This window comes from Martes martes (genome assembly GCF_963455335.1).
Source record: "Martes martes genome assembly, chromosome: 14".
Lineage (NCBI taxonomy): Eukaryota > Metazoa > Chordata > Mammalia > Carnivora > Mustelidae > Martes > Martes martes.
This window is the reverse complement of record NC_137902.1, coordinates 65540294-65562817: the sequence shown is the minus strand read 5'-3', so window position 1 is coordinate 65562817 and position 22524 is coordinate 65540294. Positions and strand designations below refer to the sequence as shown.

The 22524-nt window shown below is 40.2% G+C and overlaps 1 protein-coding gene across 1 annotated transcript in view; it reads right to left on the bottom strand.

Annotated features, from left to right (window-relative positions):
- Nucleotides 1–22524, bottom strand: part of FAM13C (family with sequence similarity 13 member C) — a 141252-nt gene that overhangs the window by 77220 nt on the left and 41508 nt on the right. The window contains exon 4 of the mRNA XM_080823161.1: nucleotides 15869–15987. Within this exon, the coding sequence (XP_080679287.1) occupies nucleotides 15869–15987 (119 nt within the window). The remainder of the gene's footprint in view (nucleotides 1–15868; nucleotides 15988–22524) is intronic.

The window sequence follows — 22524 nt, the reverse complement described above, 5'->3', positions numbered from 1 at the left end:
ATTATAAATGATGATAATACATAGTCTATTTTATTAACAATAATCAAAGCCTTGTGAATAAACAAGCTGAAAAAGACAAAACCTGGGATTTCCTTACTCAGGGCCACTGGGCATTTCTCTAAAACTGGCCAGTTTAGTGGACAGAAGAAAGAAGGTACAGATCCATGACTAAGGAGGTAAGAAGCTAACTGGAATATCATTCTAAATAACAAAGACAAAGAGGTTATGAGAAAGAAGAGTGCCATGGACCATCTAACCATTCACCAGATCTTATTATATCGGCCTGGGAATGCCAGGTACTTTACTTACATTATTTCATTTACTCCTCATAGTAACTATATGAGATTAGCACTAGTATTCCCATTTGACCTAACAGAAAATAAGGCAGTTATATAACTTTATTCATTTATTAAATTAATATTTTTGAATCACCAGCTATGTGCCAGGTCCTATTGGAGGTTTTTGGAATAAAACAGTGAATAAAACAAAGTCTCTGCCCTAATGGAACTTACAATTTTCATATGAGGAAAGAGAACCTAAAGAAATAAACCAGTGATCTATGGTGTACCAGGTGCTAAGTATAGCAGAAAACAAGAAAGGGAGGCAAGGAGAACAGAACATGCAGGTGCATCACCCAAGCTCACACTGCTAGAAAATCTCAGTCATTTGGAGATCGTGAGAATGCAAGCAGAGAAACAAAAGGCTGGTGGACTGAACAAGATAAAGGTCATGGCAGAAGAGGAAAGAAAAATGAAAGCTTCTCCATAGAGGAATTTAGCAATGAAAAGAGAACTGGAACAGTATCTAGGTGTCTCAAATTTCCTTTTTTAAATGATCTTTAAAGATACTGCTTGAACCATTTACAATCCTGTCTGAAAACTGGCCTAAACATAAATTCTGGGTCACACTGAAACGTTCCCTCCAATTCTCTTGCTTCCCTTCACCCAAAGTAACAATAGGAAAGGAACCATGCGCATCTCTGCTATGGGTAGGCCTGTCAGAGCACTCTGCCAGCTCCATCACAGCCCTGTCCTCTGGTCCAGGCAACAAGAAATGCAGACTGTGTTCCACAGAGCCTGATTATGGGTCTCAGCACTGATGAGAGTATCATGCCTCTGAAGATCACCACTGTCACCAGCACTGTCACCACCACCACCAATACTGTCACCACCACCATCAGTGCTGTCATCACCACGACCACCAGCATTGTCATCACCACCATGAGCACCGTCATCACCATCACCAGCACTGTCGTCACCACCACCAGCACATCGTCACCACCGCAAGCACTGTCATCACCATCACCACCAACAGTGTCATCACTACCACGAGAATTGTCATCACCACCACCACCACCATGGTCATTGTCACCATGACCACCACCAATGTCATTGTCATCACCAACACTGTCACCACCAACACCACTGTCGTTGTCACCACCACCACTGTCATCATCACTGCCATTGTTATCGCCACTGCCATCATCATCATGACCACTATTGTGGTGCCACCAACACTATCATCACTGCCACTGCCACTGTCATCACTACCACCACCATCATCACCACCACCCCCATAGTCAACCCCACTGCCACCACAATTGTTACCACCACTGCCATCATCACCATTAACACCATCATCACCTCCACCATCACTGTGATCACTACTTTATCTGCCACTGCCACTGCTATCACTGCCACTCTCACTGTCATCACCACCACCACCATTGTCACCACCCTCACTGTCACCACCACTACCACTGTCATCACCACTACCATTGTCATCATCATCACCACTACAACCATCATCAGTATTGTCACCACCACAACCCCCAGGACCGCCACATCACTACCACCACCCCTGCCACTACTACCATTGCCACCATGATATAATTCAAATTAAAAGCACTTCTGGCAGAAAAATAGAAAACTTAATTGTGCACTGATATTAAAAGATCTTCTCCTGGATGTGGTGACTGCAAAGTTGTGGACAACCCATTAAAGAGGATGTTTTCCAAAATTTTTGGTGTTCCCACATTGCTGGAACCCTAAAGCATATGCTAAGCCAATAGGTAGGGTCATCCTTCAGTGGTCTTCCCTCAGAACATGTACTGGAATTCAAAATAGCAAAATGAACAAAGCATTAAGATATTTTTCATGGCCTAAGGATAGTGTCAGACCACCGATGTAATAATTTGTGAAGAAGCAATATTTTAGCATAGGATTTTTAAATCTATACCAACATTTCAATCATCTATAGTTAAATTTGCAGATAAATGTGTTCCCTATCTCAGTGAAAAATTTCCCCCTCTATCCAGTGCCAGAGTTATTCTGACACTTTCCTCTCCCTAAAGCTCAATACCCATTGTATTATGAAGTCCTTCAATTTTTTATCCCAAGTAACTTTTGCATCTGTCCTCTTACCTCTACCTCCACCACTACCACCTCAATTCAAATTACTATAATCTGTCTTTTAGACTGCCTCCATGATCCCCCTACTTCCACTCTACACTCTCAAACCATTTTCCACACAACCACTTGTCACTACCCTTCTGTACATGGCACTTAAAAACCAATATATTTAAAGTATCCTGGGACACCCTACAGGATTTATCATCTGTGCACCTCTTCAACCTTGATTCATACCATTCCCCTCTCTGCTCCTACTACACTGACATTCTTATAGTTTCTTGTATGGACCATGGTTATTTCCACCTTTATATATGCTGTTCCTGTGCCCATAATGCCCATAATGCTATTCCCTATCCACTTTCTCTCCTAATTAATGCATTCATCCTGTATATACCAGGTACCTCACAATAAAGTCTCCCCTTTATATGTTCTTTTTTTTTTTAAGAGTTTTAAAATTTATTTGTCAGAGAGAGAGTGAGAGAGAAAAAGAGACCACAAGCAGGAGGAGAGGCAGGCAGAGGGAGAAGCAGGCTCCCTGCTGAGCAAGGAGCCCGGTATGGGACTCGATCCTAGGACCCTGGGATCATGACCTGAGCCAAAGGCAGACTTAATGGATTGAGCCAACCAGGTGTCCCATGTTCTTGTTGTATTATAATTCCTTATTTGCTCCATAACATAGTCCTTAATCATGTATATGTATAATTAACCTGACTGTCTCTCTCTCTCTCTTATGACACTTTATGGAGCAGGGACCTTGTGAGTCTTGCTCTTTTATTTTTATCTATGGCTAATGGTGACATTTGGCACAGAGTAGGCACTCGTATGTTTGTTAATAGAGTTTTCACCCTGGGTGAAGGGGCACCTGGGTGGTGCAGTCAGTTGAGCAACTAACTTGATTTTGGCTCATGTCATGATCTCAGGGTCATGAGATTGAGCCCTGAGTTGGGCTCCATGCTCAGGACTCTGTTGGAGGCTCTTTCTTCCTCTACCTCTGCTCTTCTTGCTCATGCTCTCTCTTCCTTTCTCTAAAATAAATAAATAAATATTTTTAAAAAATAAATAAAGCCTTCATCCCAGGGTTAGGGACAGCTGCCAACTCTGGTATATCCCTAAGTGTATATGATGATTATGGTAAAACTCATGCTCTCTCCTCCATCTGCAACATGCTAACAGGATAGCAGGGTGGGATGACTTTCATGCCTACAAGCAGATCCATTTCTTCCCTGAAGAGACCTGTTAAAGATTAGCAAGTGGTGTTTTAACCCACATTTACAAAAACCTGGGTAAAAAGAGTAAAAGGAGAGAAGCCAGTACACTCTCCAGAGTGCTTCATATAGAGTCAGAACCTTAAGGGTGAACCAAGCTGAACCTTGAATCACTCTTAAAAGTTCAAGATATTCCACTGCATTAAACTGAGCCTCTGTTCAGAAAGCAGTATGGGATACACTAATGTATACCCGGATGACTGCTGGCTGACTGTATGACTCTTGTTTCCTGAAACACTTTTGAAAACAAAAGGTATATCCCAAGAGGACAACCATCTGAGCAAAACATTCTTTATGTACAAACAATAGCTCTATATGCAGACACGGACAAGATGCCAATAAATTCCAGTAATATTATTAGCAACAATAGCAACCCTCAAGACCAGTAAATAAAAAATTCTGTTCTCTAGGGAGTCTAAGCTATATTAAAGACATTCTCTTATTGGTGTTTTTCTTTTAACCAAATTTCTGTGCTAAAGGACTGAGATTGAATACTAGGCAGCCACCTTCAAAGATAAAGAAACCAAGGCACTGAATTTGAAATGAACCCTGATACAAAGAGATTGCTGACTGAAAACAGACCCAGAAGTCAATAGATGTTCATGCATTGACTTTTCAATCCATGGATGTACTTGTCCAGGTCAATGAACTCCCACAGAGGGGAGCAGGAGGTTATGGCTAGAGGCAGAATGCTAATCTCTAATACGCCCTGCTAGTAGTTACTAGGACCCAAGCTCTACCTCCCTTTATGCTCCTCTGAAAATTACAACCAATCAGTGTCCTTAAAAACATTCCTGGGCCCCATCATTACTGAACCTGAATTTCCAAGGGAGTGCACTGGCCACATGTGTTTAACAAGTGATTCAGGGAACTCCTAATTGGGAAATATTCTCCTACAAGTCCAGGTGCAGCAACCTGGAAGGATACCGGTGGCTAAAGAGCACAGATGAGAGGGACTTCGGTGAGTTCAGCAGTTCCCTGGGTGTTTCTGGCCTGGCCTCCCAGGGGACACATTCCAAAAGCTGGAAGAGTTGTGTCCCTGGAGACACCGAGAAACACTGAACACAGGGCAGCCCAGCTGAACTGGAATAGATACCGCTCCTCGCCTTGGTGGGTCAGAGCAGAGCCCAGAAACAGCCAGAACAATGCCAACACCCAGAGAATGGGTGGGCGGTAAGACCCACGAGGCCAGCATTGGGACTGGGAGAAGAAAGGAGGTTGGGCTGCCATGGGTGTGGTTCAAAAACACCCCATGAATCAGAAAGAAGAGTTTGGGAAGGGATATTGAGGACACAGGATCCATTAGGAGTGGAAGTACTAATACGTTATTATTAATAATGATAGGTTTGCTGAGGGGACACGAAGCACTTCCTTGCATATCTCGGTTTTTTTCTATTCATTTAGCAATAGTAATTATGAGACACCTGTGCTTCCTGTGCCAGACAGTGGTCAGCTCAGGAGGCACAGTGGTCACAGCAGATGCTTCGGCTCTATGGACAGTTCTGCTCACTCAAATCACTCCCCTTTTAGTACCTGCTAAGCCTCTTCACTTTTCTGCCTCAAGAATTTTGTGAGGCGGAATTCACTCCCTCAGCCTGGAAGTGTGGGAGAATTACCTCCTCTGGGGACAGCCCTCAGCCAGCAAAGAGGGGAGTGTGTGAATAAACACTGTAGTCCCCCAACTTTCAAAGGGATACATCTGAGGACTCTTTACAAGGTTCCTCACAGAGTCCTCAGGGGACCGATCTCCAGCTGTCAAGAGTGGTAACTTCAGCTACACCCCAGCTTTCAGCTCTTCCTCTTCCCCCCACCCTCCTGCTTCCTGGGATCACCTCCCTGTACCCAAGGCTTTCTATGAGGTTCTGCTTTATGGAGAAATCTAATGTAAACAAGTCCAGAGTAAACACAATACCTATCTTTCTGAGTCAGGGACAGAAAAAAAAATTATACAAATGAAGATTTAGTTTAGGGACAGATAAAGTGGAGAGGACAGGAGATCACAAATAATTGGGGGGGGTATCTAATTTGAATGGCAGGTAAATATTTGATGAATATTAAATTCTCATTGCACTGGGCACTGTGATATTACATCTGATACTTGGCCTTCTAACATTCTAGCTTTTAAATTATGAATCAGGATAGTTCTAAGAACAAAAGAACTTAAGGCACAGAGGACTTAAGTAAGCATTAATATTAAATAAGCCTAAATCTTACTTGCCTATTAAAGGTTTTCTTTCTCTTCCAAAAAGAAGATACGAGTCTATAATCTCCACCTCTCCTCTTCCCTCTTCCGTTGTCACTGTCACAGTCATCTCCCACATGGCCTCCACTGTCTCCCTTCCTCCCCACAACACACACCACCTAGGGTGGTCTTTTTTTTTTTTTTTTTAAGATTTTATTTATTTATTTGACAGAGAGCACAAGTAGGCAGAGAGGCAGGCAGAGAGAGAGGGGGAAGCAGGCTCCCCGCTGAGCAGAGAGCCCGATGTGGGGCTCGATCCCAGGACCCTGAGATCATGACCTGAGCCAAAGGCAGAGGCTTTAACCCACTGAGCCACCCAGGTGCCCCTAGAGTGGTCTTTTAAAGATATAAATCTGAGCATGTCATTCTCCTGTTGATAATCTCCAGTGGCTTCCCTCGACTTCAACAAAATCCAAGATCCATACCCTGGCTACAAGGCCCTGTGCCATCTGGGCACTGCCAACCTTTCTGATACCATGTAATACATTCTCTCTGCAGTTCAGTCTCTCCAGCCTTATGGCCCCCTTGTCTGTGTCTTGAATAAGTGAGCACTCTACACGTGCTATTCCTTATGCTAGTTAGGATTGTCATTATCATTCCTTCTTAAAGCAAACAACAAATGCCATACATACCTACAACATTACCCTGTCCTTACCAGTGTGGTCTTGGCACAAGATGAACAGAACCTGGATTAGTGTTGGTCTGAGGGGCAAGGGTGAGTTAATGATCAAAAAGGCAGGTCAGAGGAGGCTGGTTCTCGCCTGTGTTCATCTCATTCAAGTTTGACCAGGCACACCAGACACTTTTTGGCAGTTACCTTAGAGCTGATTCTCAGCTCTCTTCTTCCATCCGTTCCAAGTTCTCCCCAGGCCCCCATGTTACTCCAGCAGTGTAGTGATTTTATCTTCCCAGCACTTTCTATCTCTAACCTACTTCTGACAACAACCTTCCTTTCCCTAGGGAACTGGCCCTCCATGTGCACACCCCAAGCACTCTGTTATGTGTATCTGGATTTATTCAGTAAGCTCGGTGTCGCCAAAGATGTTTTCTTGTACTGGTGTTAAATTCAAGGCATTGTTTGAAAACCTCCTGAAATACAGCTTTATTCCTGTTTCTACCTCTCAAGTTTCTGTTCTTAGAACCTATTCCCATTTAAGTGGGCCCTGGTATTTCTTTTGCCCCTGGCATCTGCAGAGTCATAGGATTAGAACTCTATGCTAGGGGAACCCTGAAAGACGTGTACTGCTAGAAGGGTATAAAAAGAGACTTTCTTTTACTTTTATCCACAGAATAAGACAATCAAACAAAGAGGTGTCTAGGATACAAGTTCTGGTTTTATGTGTCATCTGACCCTATAAAAATCACCTTTAATATTTGCTTTCTGATTCCAACTAACCCAAACCATAAAAGCCACAGGTACCATTGAAAATGTCTTTTAAGTTTCTTCTAGTTAACAAAAATAATACAAAAAAAAAAAATCTGTTCTCCTCTAATATAGTTTCCTAATATTCCTGTCTATCTCAAACTGAGATAAAATAGTTCAAAGAAACAGAAAATAAAATTACTTAATATGATTGCAGTGACTGCAACAATTTTATTTATGGTTCTATATCCTGAACAGTATGTACTGCTTTTTTTCATTTATAAATAATTTTCCCAGTTACAAACTTAAGAGGAACTCACTGGGGGAAAATTTGGAAACCAAAAAGAATATTTTTAAAATCACCACCCTTAATCATGCCACCTGAAAATAACCACCAATAAAATATTGATTTATGTCCTTTCAGTATAAGTTTCTGTATATAATTATATGTTAAGCAAAAATAAGATCACCTTGTAATTCTGTTATGTTATTGCTTTCTTCTCCATGTAAAAATAAATCATGAACACATACCCACGTTAATAAAGGCTCTCATAAAACAGCTTTAAATATCCATCATGAAGATTGATGTTTCTCAAGGGGGTGGTGGTATGCCCTCTAGAAAACATTTAGGAAATTTAGGGGCTATTTGTGATTGATACAGAGGCTGGCAGAGACTACTGGCATTCTGCGGGCTACAACCAAAGATTCCAGAGTCCCTGAGGTATGCAGGGTAGTTCCACACATCAAAGAATTGTTCCACACCCGGCCTGCCTTCCAAATGGTCTCTGGGAGCGTTACAGCCAGAGGCTCTTTGCCCCAAGCACAATCTAAACAGAAAACCATAAGAGCTAGTGGGTGAAACAGAAATATCTAGAATATACAAGTATGGAGAAGGGGATTGGATTGAGCTGTCTCCAACGCTCCATCACTATCCTATGATGCCGCCACATGCAGAAATCTAACCACATGACCTTCTATCTAATTCTCTCAAAATTATAATTATCCGTTTTATTCCTATCTTCCTTCATGATCAGATAACTGAAAAACTTATATCCCGTGTCTCTTTTTGGTTTATTATTTCAAATCCCATGCCTAGACAGCTTTACCCTTAAGCACAAATCAAAAAACCTAAAACGGAAGTACATAAAAATATTTTAAACAATTCTTACTACGGCAATATTTATAAATATAAATAACAGACGTAGTCAAAATATACACTAATCTGGAATTTATTACATAAGGGCTGGTATAGTCACAGAATGGAATATTTTATGGTCATTAATATTTTAGAATATCTTATGATGTGGAAAAATACAATATTAAGTAGGACAAACAAGTTACACAGAAACGTCTAAGATTTCATTTACATGAAAATAATTTATACATACAAATTAAATAAGTTGGTTAAAGATTAAAAAATAGAAAAAAGTGTGGGTGAGAGCTGTGTGTGAATATGGATGTGTTCGCGCGCGCGCGTGTGTGTGTGTGTGTGTTTAGTATTGCACATTAGTCTTGAAAAGAGATAATCCTGTAGATGAATACTATGACAGAAACACTGGAGTAGCTATTGCCTCATTGGGAAGATAAAGCGTAAGTTAAAGAACAGCCTCATTCCTGTAGCTTCAAGAACACTCAATGTCTAACCAGCTGGTCAGTTTTAAATTAGATTTTAAGTTTATATGCACACTCTGTCTCCTATAATCACTATTGAAATTTGTCTCTTAAATCTAGTCCAAGTTAGACCAAGAAGTTTTCTAAGATTTTGAGATATTAAGGACAAATTTTTTGTTCCGTATCCTAGAAATGGTATTTCTAACACAAGCCTTTGATACCAAAGTTTGTAAAATATGTTCCTTGTAGAAAGTTACATGTTAGAGTATTTGTTACAAAAAATCAAATTTGCTCTCCTTAGCCATAAATGAAGCTGAGGTTGGTAATAATTACCCCATTACTTTATTATTCAATTTACATATAAAGATTGTAGAGTCAGGTTGCAAAATGCATTCTGGTCTAACTTTATTCTCTGGAGCCTGCTTGAAGTGAATTCAACCCGAATGTATCAGGAAGCCCCTTTCATACCCAACTTTTTATGCCACATTAAAACAACAGCAGCAATATAAGGAGTGTACTAGTGATGAGGACAGGATGGTATATGAAAGTATTGAATTACTATATTATATACCTGAAACTAATATAACACTATATTTAACTAACTGGAATTAAATAAAAACATAAAACAATAGCAACAATACAAAAACATACACTAAAATGGATAACCATGTTTATGTTGGGGCAGTAGGATTATAAGAAATTTTTGTTTCCTTGGATTTTTAAAAATATTTTCTAATATAATCATGTCGCATTTACCATTATTATTAATGAGAGAATGTTTCCCTATTATCTTTATGCCTAATCATTGTCTTGGGAAAGTGCTAACAATTTATAAAGTAACCAAGGGCAGTCTCAAAAAATAATAATAATAATAAAGGAGGGTTTCACTCCCAGAATAATCAAGTGTGGGCTCTTTGTCAATCAGTTCAAGGGACTGGTGATTTGGTATAGGATATTTTTGTGCTCTGTAGCATGGGGGAGGAATTATTTTTATCTGTGACTGCAAGAGCTTGTTTTATTAAGCTAAAATCTTTCCACATCAAATCTTTTAAACATCTAGAATGTTGAGCATTTTTAGAATTAGAGTCAGAAGAGGGAGGAGAAATCATCTGACCCAAACTTGTGTTAGAGGAGGGGACTGAGGGATTTGCATTAAGTGACCAAGGTCACCTGAGAGACATGAGATAAGACTCTGCATTTCTTAATCTGAATGTTCTTTCCATTCTATCAGACCATTTCGGAGCCCATGGGGATGGAGGCAGGACTGGGGGATGAAGAAAAGCCCTCACTATATGGCTCCCTTCCCACGCAATGTAGGCAAAGTAAGCATTTCAGAGCCCATTCTTCACCCAACTGTATAGCAGGGAGTCTCAAAATATTGTCAAGGCAAACTAATTTTTTTTTTTATTTATACCTCATTCATTGTCCTCCCCTGCACAACTGAAAGAAAGAAAGAAAAGAAAAGAAGAGAAGGGAGAAGGAGAGACAGACTGAAAGAAGAGGGGAGGAGAAAGGAAGGGAGGGGAGAGGAGGGGATGGGAGGGAAAGGGAGGGGAGGGGAGGGGAGGGGAGGAGAGGAATCCTGAGAGCACACTAATAACAGCATACTGGCATCAAGTAGAGCTTCTGTCTGGTACAGTCCAAGAAGGCACATCTTGTCTACTATGTTATTAAAAATCTCAGGGTGCTCATTCTCTTACTCTTTCTCTTTTCAGCAGAGCTCATTAAGACTCTGCTTACTGCTATGAAAAACACTTAAATAAGAAACAATTAGCTATTAAAATACAGACAAGTTGTCTATCTCAAAAACAAAAGCTGAAAGGATTTATTCCCCATGGAAAAGTTACTGCCAACAAAACTTCCTCTTTCCATAAAACAACAAAGCTTTTTCTTTCTTCTGGAACATCACAAAAATAGTGAAATCCATCAAAGGCCATTATTCTTGCTAACACACCAATCTTCAACCCCCTCTAACTGGGAACTTCCAGATGAAGAGGCTAACAAACTCCCATTCGCAAATGTAACCACCAGCTTAATTAGTGGTGACACAATGCTATATAGAATAGCTCCTGTTTATACAGACAAGGTCTTTAATGACATTAAAAGTTTAATGCTCTCATAAATTTTAATACAATATTCTAAACACAAGTGAGTTAATCACTCTCAAAAGTAAATTTACTTAGCTGGGTAAGAAATCCCCAGCTTCATTAGTATCCTCTTACATTCATAAATCCTCCTTTGTCATATATGAGGGTTCCTAGGATCAGCACTGGCTGTAGCTACACCAAAAAAAAAGAAAAAAAAAAGAAAAAATCAATCAAACTGATGCATATTCATCAAGTGACTGCTCTGAACAGATTGATGGCATTTGTCTTGATTCTGTTAAAAGGGGAGCTAGGGCTTAAGCAAATCACAGCCTCACTGGGTGTCAAACTAGAAAATGAGAGGGTTGTATTAAATAATTACTAAGGCTTCATTCTTGCTCTAACCAAATGCAGTTCTATAATTATAAGTGTTTTGAAAAAGCTCCAGGTACTGAAAAGCATGCCAGAGTAGGATAACACGCAGCCCCTCCACTCAGATGCAATGAAAATCCAAGTTAAAATGTAAATACATCATCTTGGAAAGGAGGCATAAGACATTATCAGACATCACCTTATTAGGGCTTAGCTCCAGGCAGCTAGAGTACCCAGGATGAGCAGTCGCTGGGAAGAAAATGATTAAAGCAGGCATTATAAATCAAATGCCTGTAGGAGCCAGCAAAGAGCATAAATAAGGGGGCAGATCCAGGTGGGAGTTGTGGAAAAATGGACACCTGCTCCTCAGCGCCAGCTAATCGTTGCCCCTTGGGAATATAGCCCATAGGTTATCCCATCCTTAGTTTTTCAAAAAACATCTCCCAAATCCACAAAATTTCTGAATTTTAAATATTGCCTAAAAATATTTTTAAAACAGGGGCGCCTGGGTGGTTCAGTGGGTTAAAGCCTCTGCCTTCGGCTCAGTTCATGGTCTTAGGGTCCTGGGATCAAGCCCCGCATCAGGCTCTCCGCTCAGCAGGGAGCCTGCTCCCCCCTCTCTCTCTGCCCGCCCCTCTGCCTACTTGTGCTGTCTGTCAAATAAATAAATAAAATCTTTAAAAATATATATTTTTTAAAACATTGTACAAGGCAAGTGTATCTCCACGCTAGATAAACCACAGGACACCAAACTTGAGCTCTCTGCCGTGAGGCATCGTACAAGGAATAGCATATAAGGACAGAGAGGGCACGGCAAACAGAAGGAAGGATGCGGTGAAAGAGGATGGAGGGGGTGAGATCAGTGTCCGAGGTTGCCTCTGTTGAAGAACAAGCAAACTGGGAGGTAGAAAAAGGTTAGGATAGGACTTTTGGGGGGTCATGAGTACCGCATGGGATTCTGATGAATGTTGTAGAGATTCTCCATGGAAAACCAAACTTTTATGTCGCAGGCAGAATAATCCCGCCCCCCCCCGCTCCCCCCATACACACCAAACTCCCCATGTCCTAATTCTTTGTCCCACTCCACATGTTACTCTTACATGACAAAAGGGCTTCTGCAGATACAATCAAGTAAAAGACCTTGAGATGAGGAGATTATTGTGTATTACCTGAGTCAGCCCCCTCTAGTCCCATGTATCCTTAAAATGAGAAAATCTCTCTTGGCCATGGTTAGAGGCAAATGTATGGAAGAATGCTCAGAGATGTAACGTTGCTAGTTTGGTAGTGGAGGAAGACATATGTGGCAAGCCGCCTCTGGAAACTGGAAAAGGCAAAGGAAATAGATGGATTCTCCCCCTAGAGACTCCAGAAAGGAATCATAGGCCTACTGATACCTTTATTCTAGCCCAAGGAGACCCATGTTGGATATCTACAGAACTATAAGGTTATAAATGTGGGTTGTTTTAAACCACAGATTTGTGGTCACTTGTTACAGTAGCAGCAGAAAACCAATATAATGTATATGCTTCAAACTTCGGGAAGAACACTCATAAACCTCCCTGAAGCTCATCCACAGACACAGTAGAGGCTCCTTATGCTAGAAAGAGCTTAAGATACAGCATGATCTGAGAGCTGAAGGGAGGAAACTATTTCTCCTTGGCATACATGCAAAGATCAGTTCCCACTCCATAACCCAATGAGCTCCAAAATCTCATTTCTACAAGGATGGATTCATTCTCTGAAGACTAACTTTGAGTCTCATTGAAGTGACCTGTGACCCCTTGGTGGCAAAAAGATCTTTCTTCCCTTTTTCAAAGTATTCATTATGCAAATAAAATTCTCCCTCCACCCCCAAGAAGGTGGCGTTTTATAACCGCAGAGATTTATCCTGGCTCCTTCTTTCGCTTTGAGCCAAACCTAGGTCTGGAGCATCCTGTTACAGTATCATGTCTCTATCAAGATCTTTTTGGGCACCATATGCCTGAACCTGGCCATATGCTGGCTTAAAAGGGAAGGGAAACGTTATCAGGAATGTGAGCTACCTGACTCAAAGTCGTTTTTAGCCTCAGATCTCATTTCACCAGTTCAAGTTTCACAATCCTTGTAACACTTTGAGATTTTTTTTTTTTTTTTAGGTTTCATTAGAATGTCCCTAGGTGACGCCACCATGGCTGTGAGAAATAAGTCTAGTTTAAAGGTCACCAGCTCAGTCTAAATACTAAACTTAATAGTATCAGACACTGCTTCTGATCTGATACTTAATTCCAGATCCTGTGATTGTCCAACAATGGGGTACAGAATATTCTGGAATGGTGCTAGCTCATAAAGCTAGGTCCCATCAAGGTGGAACCTGGACGCTAGAAGGGAAAAGAAGAAAAGGACAAGGTATTTGGGGTCCTATGGATTTGCTAAGATGTAAAAGTGGCCAATGTGTTGGGGAGAGACAAACCTGATTTCACGAGGAAGGCTGTCCGGGAACCCAGTCGGTAATTGGTTCCTTTCACTGACATGCAGGGAAGGTCAAGAAACCTCCTAAGGTGTTACAAACTTGTATATATGTACATCTCTGTTTTTCTGAGAAAAGGTACCATGGGTCTGAGAATCCAAATTCAACTGTAACTTCCCATCGCCAAATGTAAGAATTGCTGCCCAGTATATTTCCTCATCAAAACTATTCTAATTCAGGGATGCCTGGGTGGGTCAGTCGGTTAAGCTGCTGCCTTCCGCTCAGGTCATGACCCCAGGATCCTGGGATTGAGACCCGCATGGGGCTCCTTGCTCGGCAGGGAGTCTGCTTCTCTCTCCACCTCTACCTTCCACTCTGCCTACTTGTGCGTGTGCTCCTCCCTTCCTCTCTCTCTCTCTCTCTGATAAATAAATAAAATCTTTGAAAAACACAAACTATTCTAATCCAACACTCTAAGCTCTTACTAATTATATGTAAATGATTCCCATCACAGAATCCTATTAAATTTCTGACTTGCCCACTGATAACAGTAGTATTACCACTTCCTTTCCCCATTGTAGATGAGATATAAAGTGGTCTAAAGTTATCAAACATCAAGTATCTTGGAGAAGTCTAACTGTTGATGTTTTTCCTGATTAGCCTCTGTGGAATACCCACCCCAAAGGGCTGCCATACATTCCATACACAAGAATAATTTAGTTTTTTTGTTTGTTTGTTTTGTTTTGTGTTCTTATTTTGAAATATGCATGGCTATATAGTTGGCCTGTTCTTGCTGAGAAAGGCAGTCACCAATGTGGTGGAAGGGAGACAGGGTCACTGTACAAAATTGGCTCTAGTCAGTCTAAAAGAGCTTCATTATAATAAGGCTTCAAATAGGAAGGAGAATGCCCCAGTCAGCAGAGAAATGACAAAGCTGAGTCTTACCGGACCTGAAGTCACCTAAGAATAAACAGAAAAGAGGTGGCAACTTGTGAGAAGGGTGATACAAGAAACTTATTAATCTGGTTGGAGAGCAGGCCAACTTGATTTGGGGACCCCTCCAACCTTTTGGGGCTCTTTGATTCTAAATTTAGTATGCTGAATATTTTAAAGCAAAATTACATAGCAGCCAACTTCTCTGTAGTTGTTGATTCATTTAGGCTGTGCTGCCATAAAAAAAAAAAATAAAAAAAAATCTAAAGGTCATGCTCAGAAGAACAGCACTCCCTTCCCACTGAGTGAAGGCTATGATTATGCTGTACACATGATCCTACAAAGACAGCTGACACAACTAGCAGCTGAATTCTTTCTTCTGTTTATTTCCAGAAGAGACTTTCCACAGACAGCTGCAATGCTGGGCTCCCATCAGAATGCCATGCCAACCGTGCTGCAAACAGCATTCCACCTCCGTCCTCACCCTGGACCCCAGGCTGTCTCCAGCAGGTCTAGCAGACCAGAGAGGCCAGCCCCGGGGCTGCTTCAAGTGCCTCAGGGACGCTACTGGATCAGCACCGAAGCCACACCTGCTATTCTGTAATCAAACGTTTAGAGGCTCAAAGTCTGGCTCAGCTTTTTCACTTGTGCAACATCAGGCCAGTGCCTCAGTGAGTCCCAGCCTCAGGCTTCTCCTCTGTAAAATGGGGCTATTGGTACTCACTTTATAAAGAAGAGGCAAAGGCTAAATGAGATAATATGTGAAAAGAAATTGGCTTGACGTCTACACTGTCATCACTAATTATCATTATCACAGAGGAAAACCTAATCATCTCCAGCATGGAATAAAAGAGGACACATGAAATCAGCATTTCTTTCTCCAAGACTCTCTCCTCTTCTCTCTGAGCCGAAGGCTGGTTATCTCCAAAATGAAGGCAGAAACTGTAGGTTATTTACATTTCTCCTCAACTCAGACTCAATGATACTCTCTCACAGCTGCTTTAAGCCACTTCTGTGACTTGTAAGGAATGCCAGTCAAAATCAGAAAGCCTTGCCTTGTGTGGGAGTGGCAAGCACAGCATCAGCATTTCTGGGAAAGCAATACCAGGCACAGTACAATTTCTGACGACAAAAGGCCCACCTTTGTTGAACTCGTACTGTTTCTTGGCACCTGAAGGAGTGGTTTTGCGGACTCTCGTGAGCTGGCGTTCCTGTTCTCCCCCGACACTCTGGCTGGCTGGGTACCACGTGCTCTGTCTCCTATAAGAAGAAACAGCTAAAGTAGAGGAGCTGTCAGTAGCCATCACACTGGAGTGTTCTTCAGTGGGAAGTGGGTCTCAGGGCAGGGAAGCACAAACAAAACACACTCCGTGGACTATAGTTGGGGAAGGGGGCCAATAAGTAATTTGCAATTTAAGAAACATTTTTCTATCTGTCAGTTGCTACGAGATTACAGAATAAAGAGAAAAATAATGAAAAATCTAATGTTCAAGAGCGACAATGTAACCATGCCATAAAAATTTTCACATTAAAAATATTATAGAAGGGTATTGAATAAATAGATATATCTGAAAACATAATTTCTAGAATATTTATAGCATTGGCTCATTTTTGTAAAAACAAACATATGTATGAATACACACACATACAGATTGAGATACCAAAATCTTAACAGTGACTAACTCTAAGATGTCATTTCTTTTTTCCTTTTTGGAGCTCATCTACATTTTTTAAAATAAACATGCATTACTCCTATAATAGGAAAGAAATTTAATTCCAATCCCCAAGTATGCAAGCATTCTCGTCCCTCTCTCTCTCTCTCTCTCTCTCCTTTCAACACACACACACACACACACACACACGCACAGCCATTAGCTACACTGCATCCAAAGAAATAACTACACTGGACATCCCATGATGCAATCTGGGCATTAATTTAGAAGAACTCCAGAATGCTAAACTTTCTAGAGAATATCAAAAACACATCCAAGCTAACATGAATCTGGATTCACTATAAGAACACATACACTAAAAATGAAAGATTTATATACATTCAACAGTTGAACCACTATAATTTTTGAGCCGTGTCAAACCTTTAACTGACAAGTTTTCCCTGCAGCAAAATAGCCCCTTTACCTGATAAAAGAAATACTAAAACTAAACTCAGTGAGAAATTGTGTAAATCCAGATGGCTACTGTCACGCACTGAGAATATCCATGTGCTGCAGTACATCTGGGTCTGACTGAGCAGTATACATTGGTGGCAGTGTAGACCAAGCTTTCCTATTTGGAGTGTGGGTTAAAGTCAGTACAAGCACCAATACGTCAGATGTCTCAGAAGTCACGTTTCTGAAACACTAGGATAATGAAGTGGGGTTTTTTGCCAAGTAGTCATCACAAGCTTCTAAAACAAAATTATGGGGCACTTGTGTGACTCATTCAGTTAAGTCTCGTCTCTGGCTCAGGTCATGATCTCAGGGTCCTGGGATGGAGCCCCACATTAGGTTCCTTGCTTGGTAGGGAGTCTGCCCTTCCCTGCCCCCCACCCCCAGCTCATGTTTTCATTCTCCTTCTCAAATAAATAAATACATCTTTTTTAAAAATAAAATTAGATATATATGCCTTCCTATAAGAGGGTTAAAGTGAGGAGTTGGGGCAGAGATAAGGAAAGGGTTTAATTATTCCTCCAGGATCCTTTAATACCATTTCTCTAAGCCTCCAGCTTCAGGCAAAAAGATACTCTGGACATAGTAAGTGCTTGCAAAAAAATTCTACAACTACCCAAATACTGGGCAAGTTTCCCCAACAGTGGATTCAAGTGAGATGGCTCTGCTTACTACTTTCTAGGTATGTGACAAGTCACATCAATTATCAGGATCCCCACTTCCTTGTCTGTAAAATGGGGATAATACTCCAAAGTCACAAAGTTGTTGAACAAGATGTCATTAGAACATATCTTAGTACCTGTCAACTGGAGGTGCACAGCAGATGGGAGTTATGAATGCTAATATTTCTTTTATAAAAATTCCCTTGAATCTTAATATTCTGAAAGTTATATTAAGGAAACCCTCAGAGACTTAATCCAAGCAAGTTTATCAAAAGCAAACCTATGTTTGTGGTGGGATGCTTCTTTGTTTCAGATTTATATACTTCAAGTGTCTAATCTAGAAGTTTCTCAAGAACTTTATAGGAAATAGTAAAGTAAATCCCAATTCTTACTCGCTCCAGTTTTTAAAAATAATTTCATGCTTTTTCTTACAGGGAGAAGGCAGAAGAAAGATGGATGCCATTCTAACTAAATTAATAAAACAGTAGCTTCCAAAGATACTGTGCTGCCAGGTATCATTTATTCGTAAGGACATAAAGGGGAGAAAAGTATATAACAAGAACAGTAATAATCATGGTTATTGGCCTCTGTAACAGAGACACATGAGACACCAGGACTCACCCTCTTGGTAAGTTCACATCCCTATTCCAAGTGGGCTCCACCACCTGACCAGTGACAAGGTTAACTAGGACGGCCAAAGAAAGTTCTTAGACTAGATAACGTATTCACGTAGGACTGAGAGAGCATATTCTTCCCCTGCCCCCCCCCAAAAGTGATACTATCTGGACAAGAACATATTTAACATATTAGCTTGCTCATTTAAGCTTCATTGCATCTTTGAGATCTGCTATAATACCCCCTGCCAAAAATTCTAAAACAATAAAGCAGAGTGTTTACCTTAAAATAACTGAGATATATTTTTATTTAAAAAGGAATCACCTACTACAAACCAAGGATGTTGACAGTTAGGGAGGTTATATAAAAGTGACTAAGGCAATCCTGCCTCCAAAGAATTTTAAAATCTACTGTTTGACAAAGACTAAAGTGTAAGAGGGCAGACACTAACTTGTTACTGCTGTGGTAATGTGCTTGCGAATGGACAGGTCCATGCTGACCAACGGAATTGAAGGAAGGAGAAGCCAAGACCCTCTCCTCCAGGCTTGTCCTCCTGGCACCTGGCCAGGCAAAGGCTGGAGGGGCACCTGTAAGACAAGTAATCCTACATCTTTTCCTGATTCCAGCTATCCCCTTATCACTTGACCTCGTGTCCTTTATGTCCCAATTACAGCCTTGGTGCAGTGATTTGCTGGTTCTCTGCTAAACACAGAAGCAATTAAGTTGACTTGGTTCTGAGATACTTCCTAAGTAAGGTGCCTATAAAACAAACATTATTTCTGTTATTTTCTGATCCATGACCAGAGGCTAAGATTGTACACACAATAAGAGAGAAACTGTCTACTAGATTGAGAGGCTCAGAAACTCAGCTGAGTCAAGGAAAAATTAGCCGCTGCTAAGCAGAAATAATGAAATATAATATTTTGTCCTTGTTGGGACTTTAGTGAATTCAGCTGACTCTTACAGAACTTGAGAGAATCTAGTTTTGACCCAATGTAATGGCCACAGCTTCATGTTCTTCCGAGTCCCCTTTGTACAAATCTGTAACCCAGAAGAAAGAAAAAAAATGTTTTGTCCTAGTCCTAGTTTTTGCTCAGCTTAACAAACCAGAATGCTACTCTTGGGCCTCAAAGACCTACACATCCTTTAAATCTTCCTTTCGAGATGTGTGGTCAATCAAAATAGTAACTTTTTTCATCTTCTCACACTTGAGGTTTTATTTGTGTCCATTCCATTCCCAAATTGATTAAAAAAATTTACTTTCTTCAACTACTGGCTTAAATTTTAATTTAATTTAATTTAATTTAATTTAATTTAATTTTAAATTAAGTGGATTTATAACTAATCACTGCTCTTCTCAAGAGCTCTAACTACATGGTTAATACATCCGATATTTCCATACTTTGGAAAAGCATATATATTCAGCTCTTAGAATGAACAGGCAATGTGTTATTAATCTACCCTATCCTATGTCATCCCAGAGTTCTTTTTACCTTAATCTTCACATATCTGTGAAAATGACTTAAAGTCCTTTCACATAACTAGGGGTTTTAAGGAGTTTTGTCCCTGATTAAAATAACTATTGGATTATCACATCCATTTTATAGTTGGGGGGAAAGGGGCTCTGGAAGAGCTGATTTATAGTATCTTCTAAACATGTGTCTGATTATTATTTGAAGTATTCTGGGACTTTAAGACATATTACTTAGAGAACTGTTTCTTTAGATCTCTTTTTTAAAATAATTTCTGCCTGCCTTGGTCATTATTTCAACACAGAAATAAATCATGGAGGATGAAAGAGGCATACATTCAAAATCCACACAGATCCACAAAGTAGGATCTCCTCTGGTCTTATTTCCTTATCTGAAATACAGGGATATTGCCCGCTTTACTGCCTACATTTGTAAGAACTTCTGGTAGAAAATAGATATTCAAATTGGGATATTTTGTCCACTTTCCAAATCAAATAACATTCATCGAGTGCCTCACCTGTACTAAGCACTAAACTAGGCACTTTTAGCCTGTATGTCCTCATTTAAAACTAGGAGGCAGATCTTACTCTCTCACTTTTCCCCAAGGAGAATAATAAAGTGAAGACAAGAAAGAATTCTTGACACTTTATTTCAACATCCCAAGTTTACTATTATCAAATGACAAAACCAAATCAATTTAGTAAGTAATTTAACTCCTTTATTCAAGGAAAAACAATCCATGTATTTAGGGAGTACAGAGCTTATCAAACAGTGGAGCTCTCTTCCTAAGGTTTTGTGGGCAAGAATGAGCATTATAGAATGTAAGAAGAGGCAACATGGAAACAGGGCATGAATGGCTAGGAATTCAGGGATTTCCTTGTAAGGTTAGCACGTCCTATTTTCTAGGTAAGATAAGCTAGTTAAAACTAACTTGAAAGATTGTGACAGGTTTTAGGGTCTCTTGACAGGTGTTTTCAATAAGTGCAGGCTAACTTTGTTTAGATTTGTGACATGGACTAGGCCACTGAGATGGCCTCCATTTTGTGGGTCCCAATATACAAATTAATATCATCAACTTCCCCCACTTTTGATAAATTCTTAGTTGTACTGCAAGTATTGATCAAAATTTAGAGTATTAGTGCCACTCTGAACTACCACTCCGTGTTGATGTTGGAATCAGGATGAATCTCTAACTGCAATTCATAGGTCAGGATATCAAGGTGTTGGTCCTTTAGTTGGCAGTTTCTTCATCCCATTTTTTGTCATTCTTGACACAGAAAGAAGATTTGTCTCATTACCAGTGACTGCATGCATACATTTAAAGCTTTTGAGAGACTATAGCGTATCAGGGAGACTATTAGAATGGTTATAAACTGAATAATACCCAATGTTTGGAGGATATTCCAAAATTTCCAATGTCACACCCCCATGGCTCAAACTAACTTAGATTAAGTAGATCAAAGAAAGACCCCATTGAAGGAGTCATTTTCTCAAGCCAAATGGCTTGTTTATGTATTTTACATAAAAGTCTCCACTTCTCCAGAAGTGTTTATCTACAAGTGTATTCCAGAGAAACTGAGGCATTGGAAATAAGGGAGAAGTTTGTGATGGGAAGAATTATGGAATCACCAGCACCACAGTAAATCCAACAGTTGACTAGGGGGTTGGATAACCTGCTTTTATAATCATCTGAGTATTGTAAACAATGGCAATGTCTTTCCAGGCCAGGGCAAGGCAGTAGGCTGACAAGAGAATGACAAAGATCTTCATGACACAAGAGTTAGGAAAAGGATTGTTGGAAAGAAAGGAGAAACGAAAAGAAACATTCTTAGTGTTTTGGGAGGAAGCAGTCTACCTCAACGTCAGTTAATTCTCTTCCTAGTCAATTTGATTTTAATGTCTCTAGCATTTGCACAGACCAGAGGTTAGGAAAAGTCTTCTTCAGTTGTGAAATAAGCACCCAAGGTCAAAAACCTTGTAATTTGGCAACAGTGTTGGTGGATGAGAGCACTTGGTAGAATCCATTCCATTAATCTTTATGAATACTTATTTGACAGTTTATGAGTACTTATTTGACAATGCTTTCTACATAATTTAACATGTCAAATAGACCTAATTTGTTTAACATCTCTCTCTTACCAGGTGAAAAACAAATCTTTTGAGATTTTCAGGGACCCTCTCGGAAATATCAAAGATACTTTGAGGTCAAGAAGACTCCATTTAGAGTTTGATTTGAGGAAGTTGTCAAAATATCAAAACATTTGAATATTTGACTAAGTAGGATGATAGATTATTATCAAATAGTTAATTATCTATTAACCCAATTAGCAATAGAAGATTTGAAAGGCAAACACAAAAGGTTACATTGTCGTGAATGAGACTTGGCTCTTTTAATATGAACAAGACTGGGTTCTAATAGGTAATTCAAAACCTGATATAAAAACAACATGAAACACAGGAAACTATTTAGCTAAGGCAAAAAAAAAAAGCAAAAACAAAAACAAAAACAAAAACAACTTTACTTTCCGGGGAGATTGGCCAAAAGGTAAAGTGACTAAACAAAAAGGCTTTCACAATCACTTATCAAGACCAGACCCATAGCACAAGGACACTTTATCTTTTTAGCAAAGAGAAGACCAAATTTTAATTTTGCACCAGTGTACTTTTAATAATAAAACTCATTTTTTTTTAAAGATTTTATTTATTTATTTGACAGAAAGAGATCACAAGTAGGCAGAGAGGCAGGCAGAGAGAGAGGAGGAAGCAGGTTCCCCGCTGAGCAGAGAACCCGATGTGGGGCTCGATCCCAGGACTCTGAGATCATGACCTGAGCCGAAGGCAGAGGCTTAACCCACTGAGCCACCCAGGTGCCCCAATAAAACT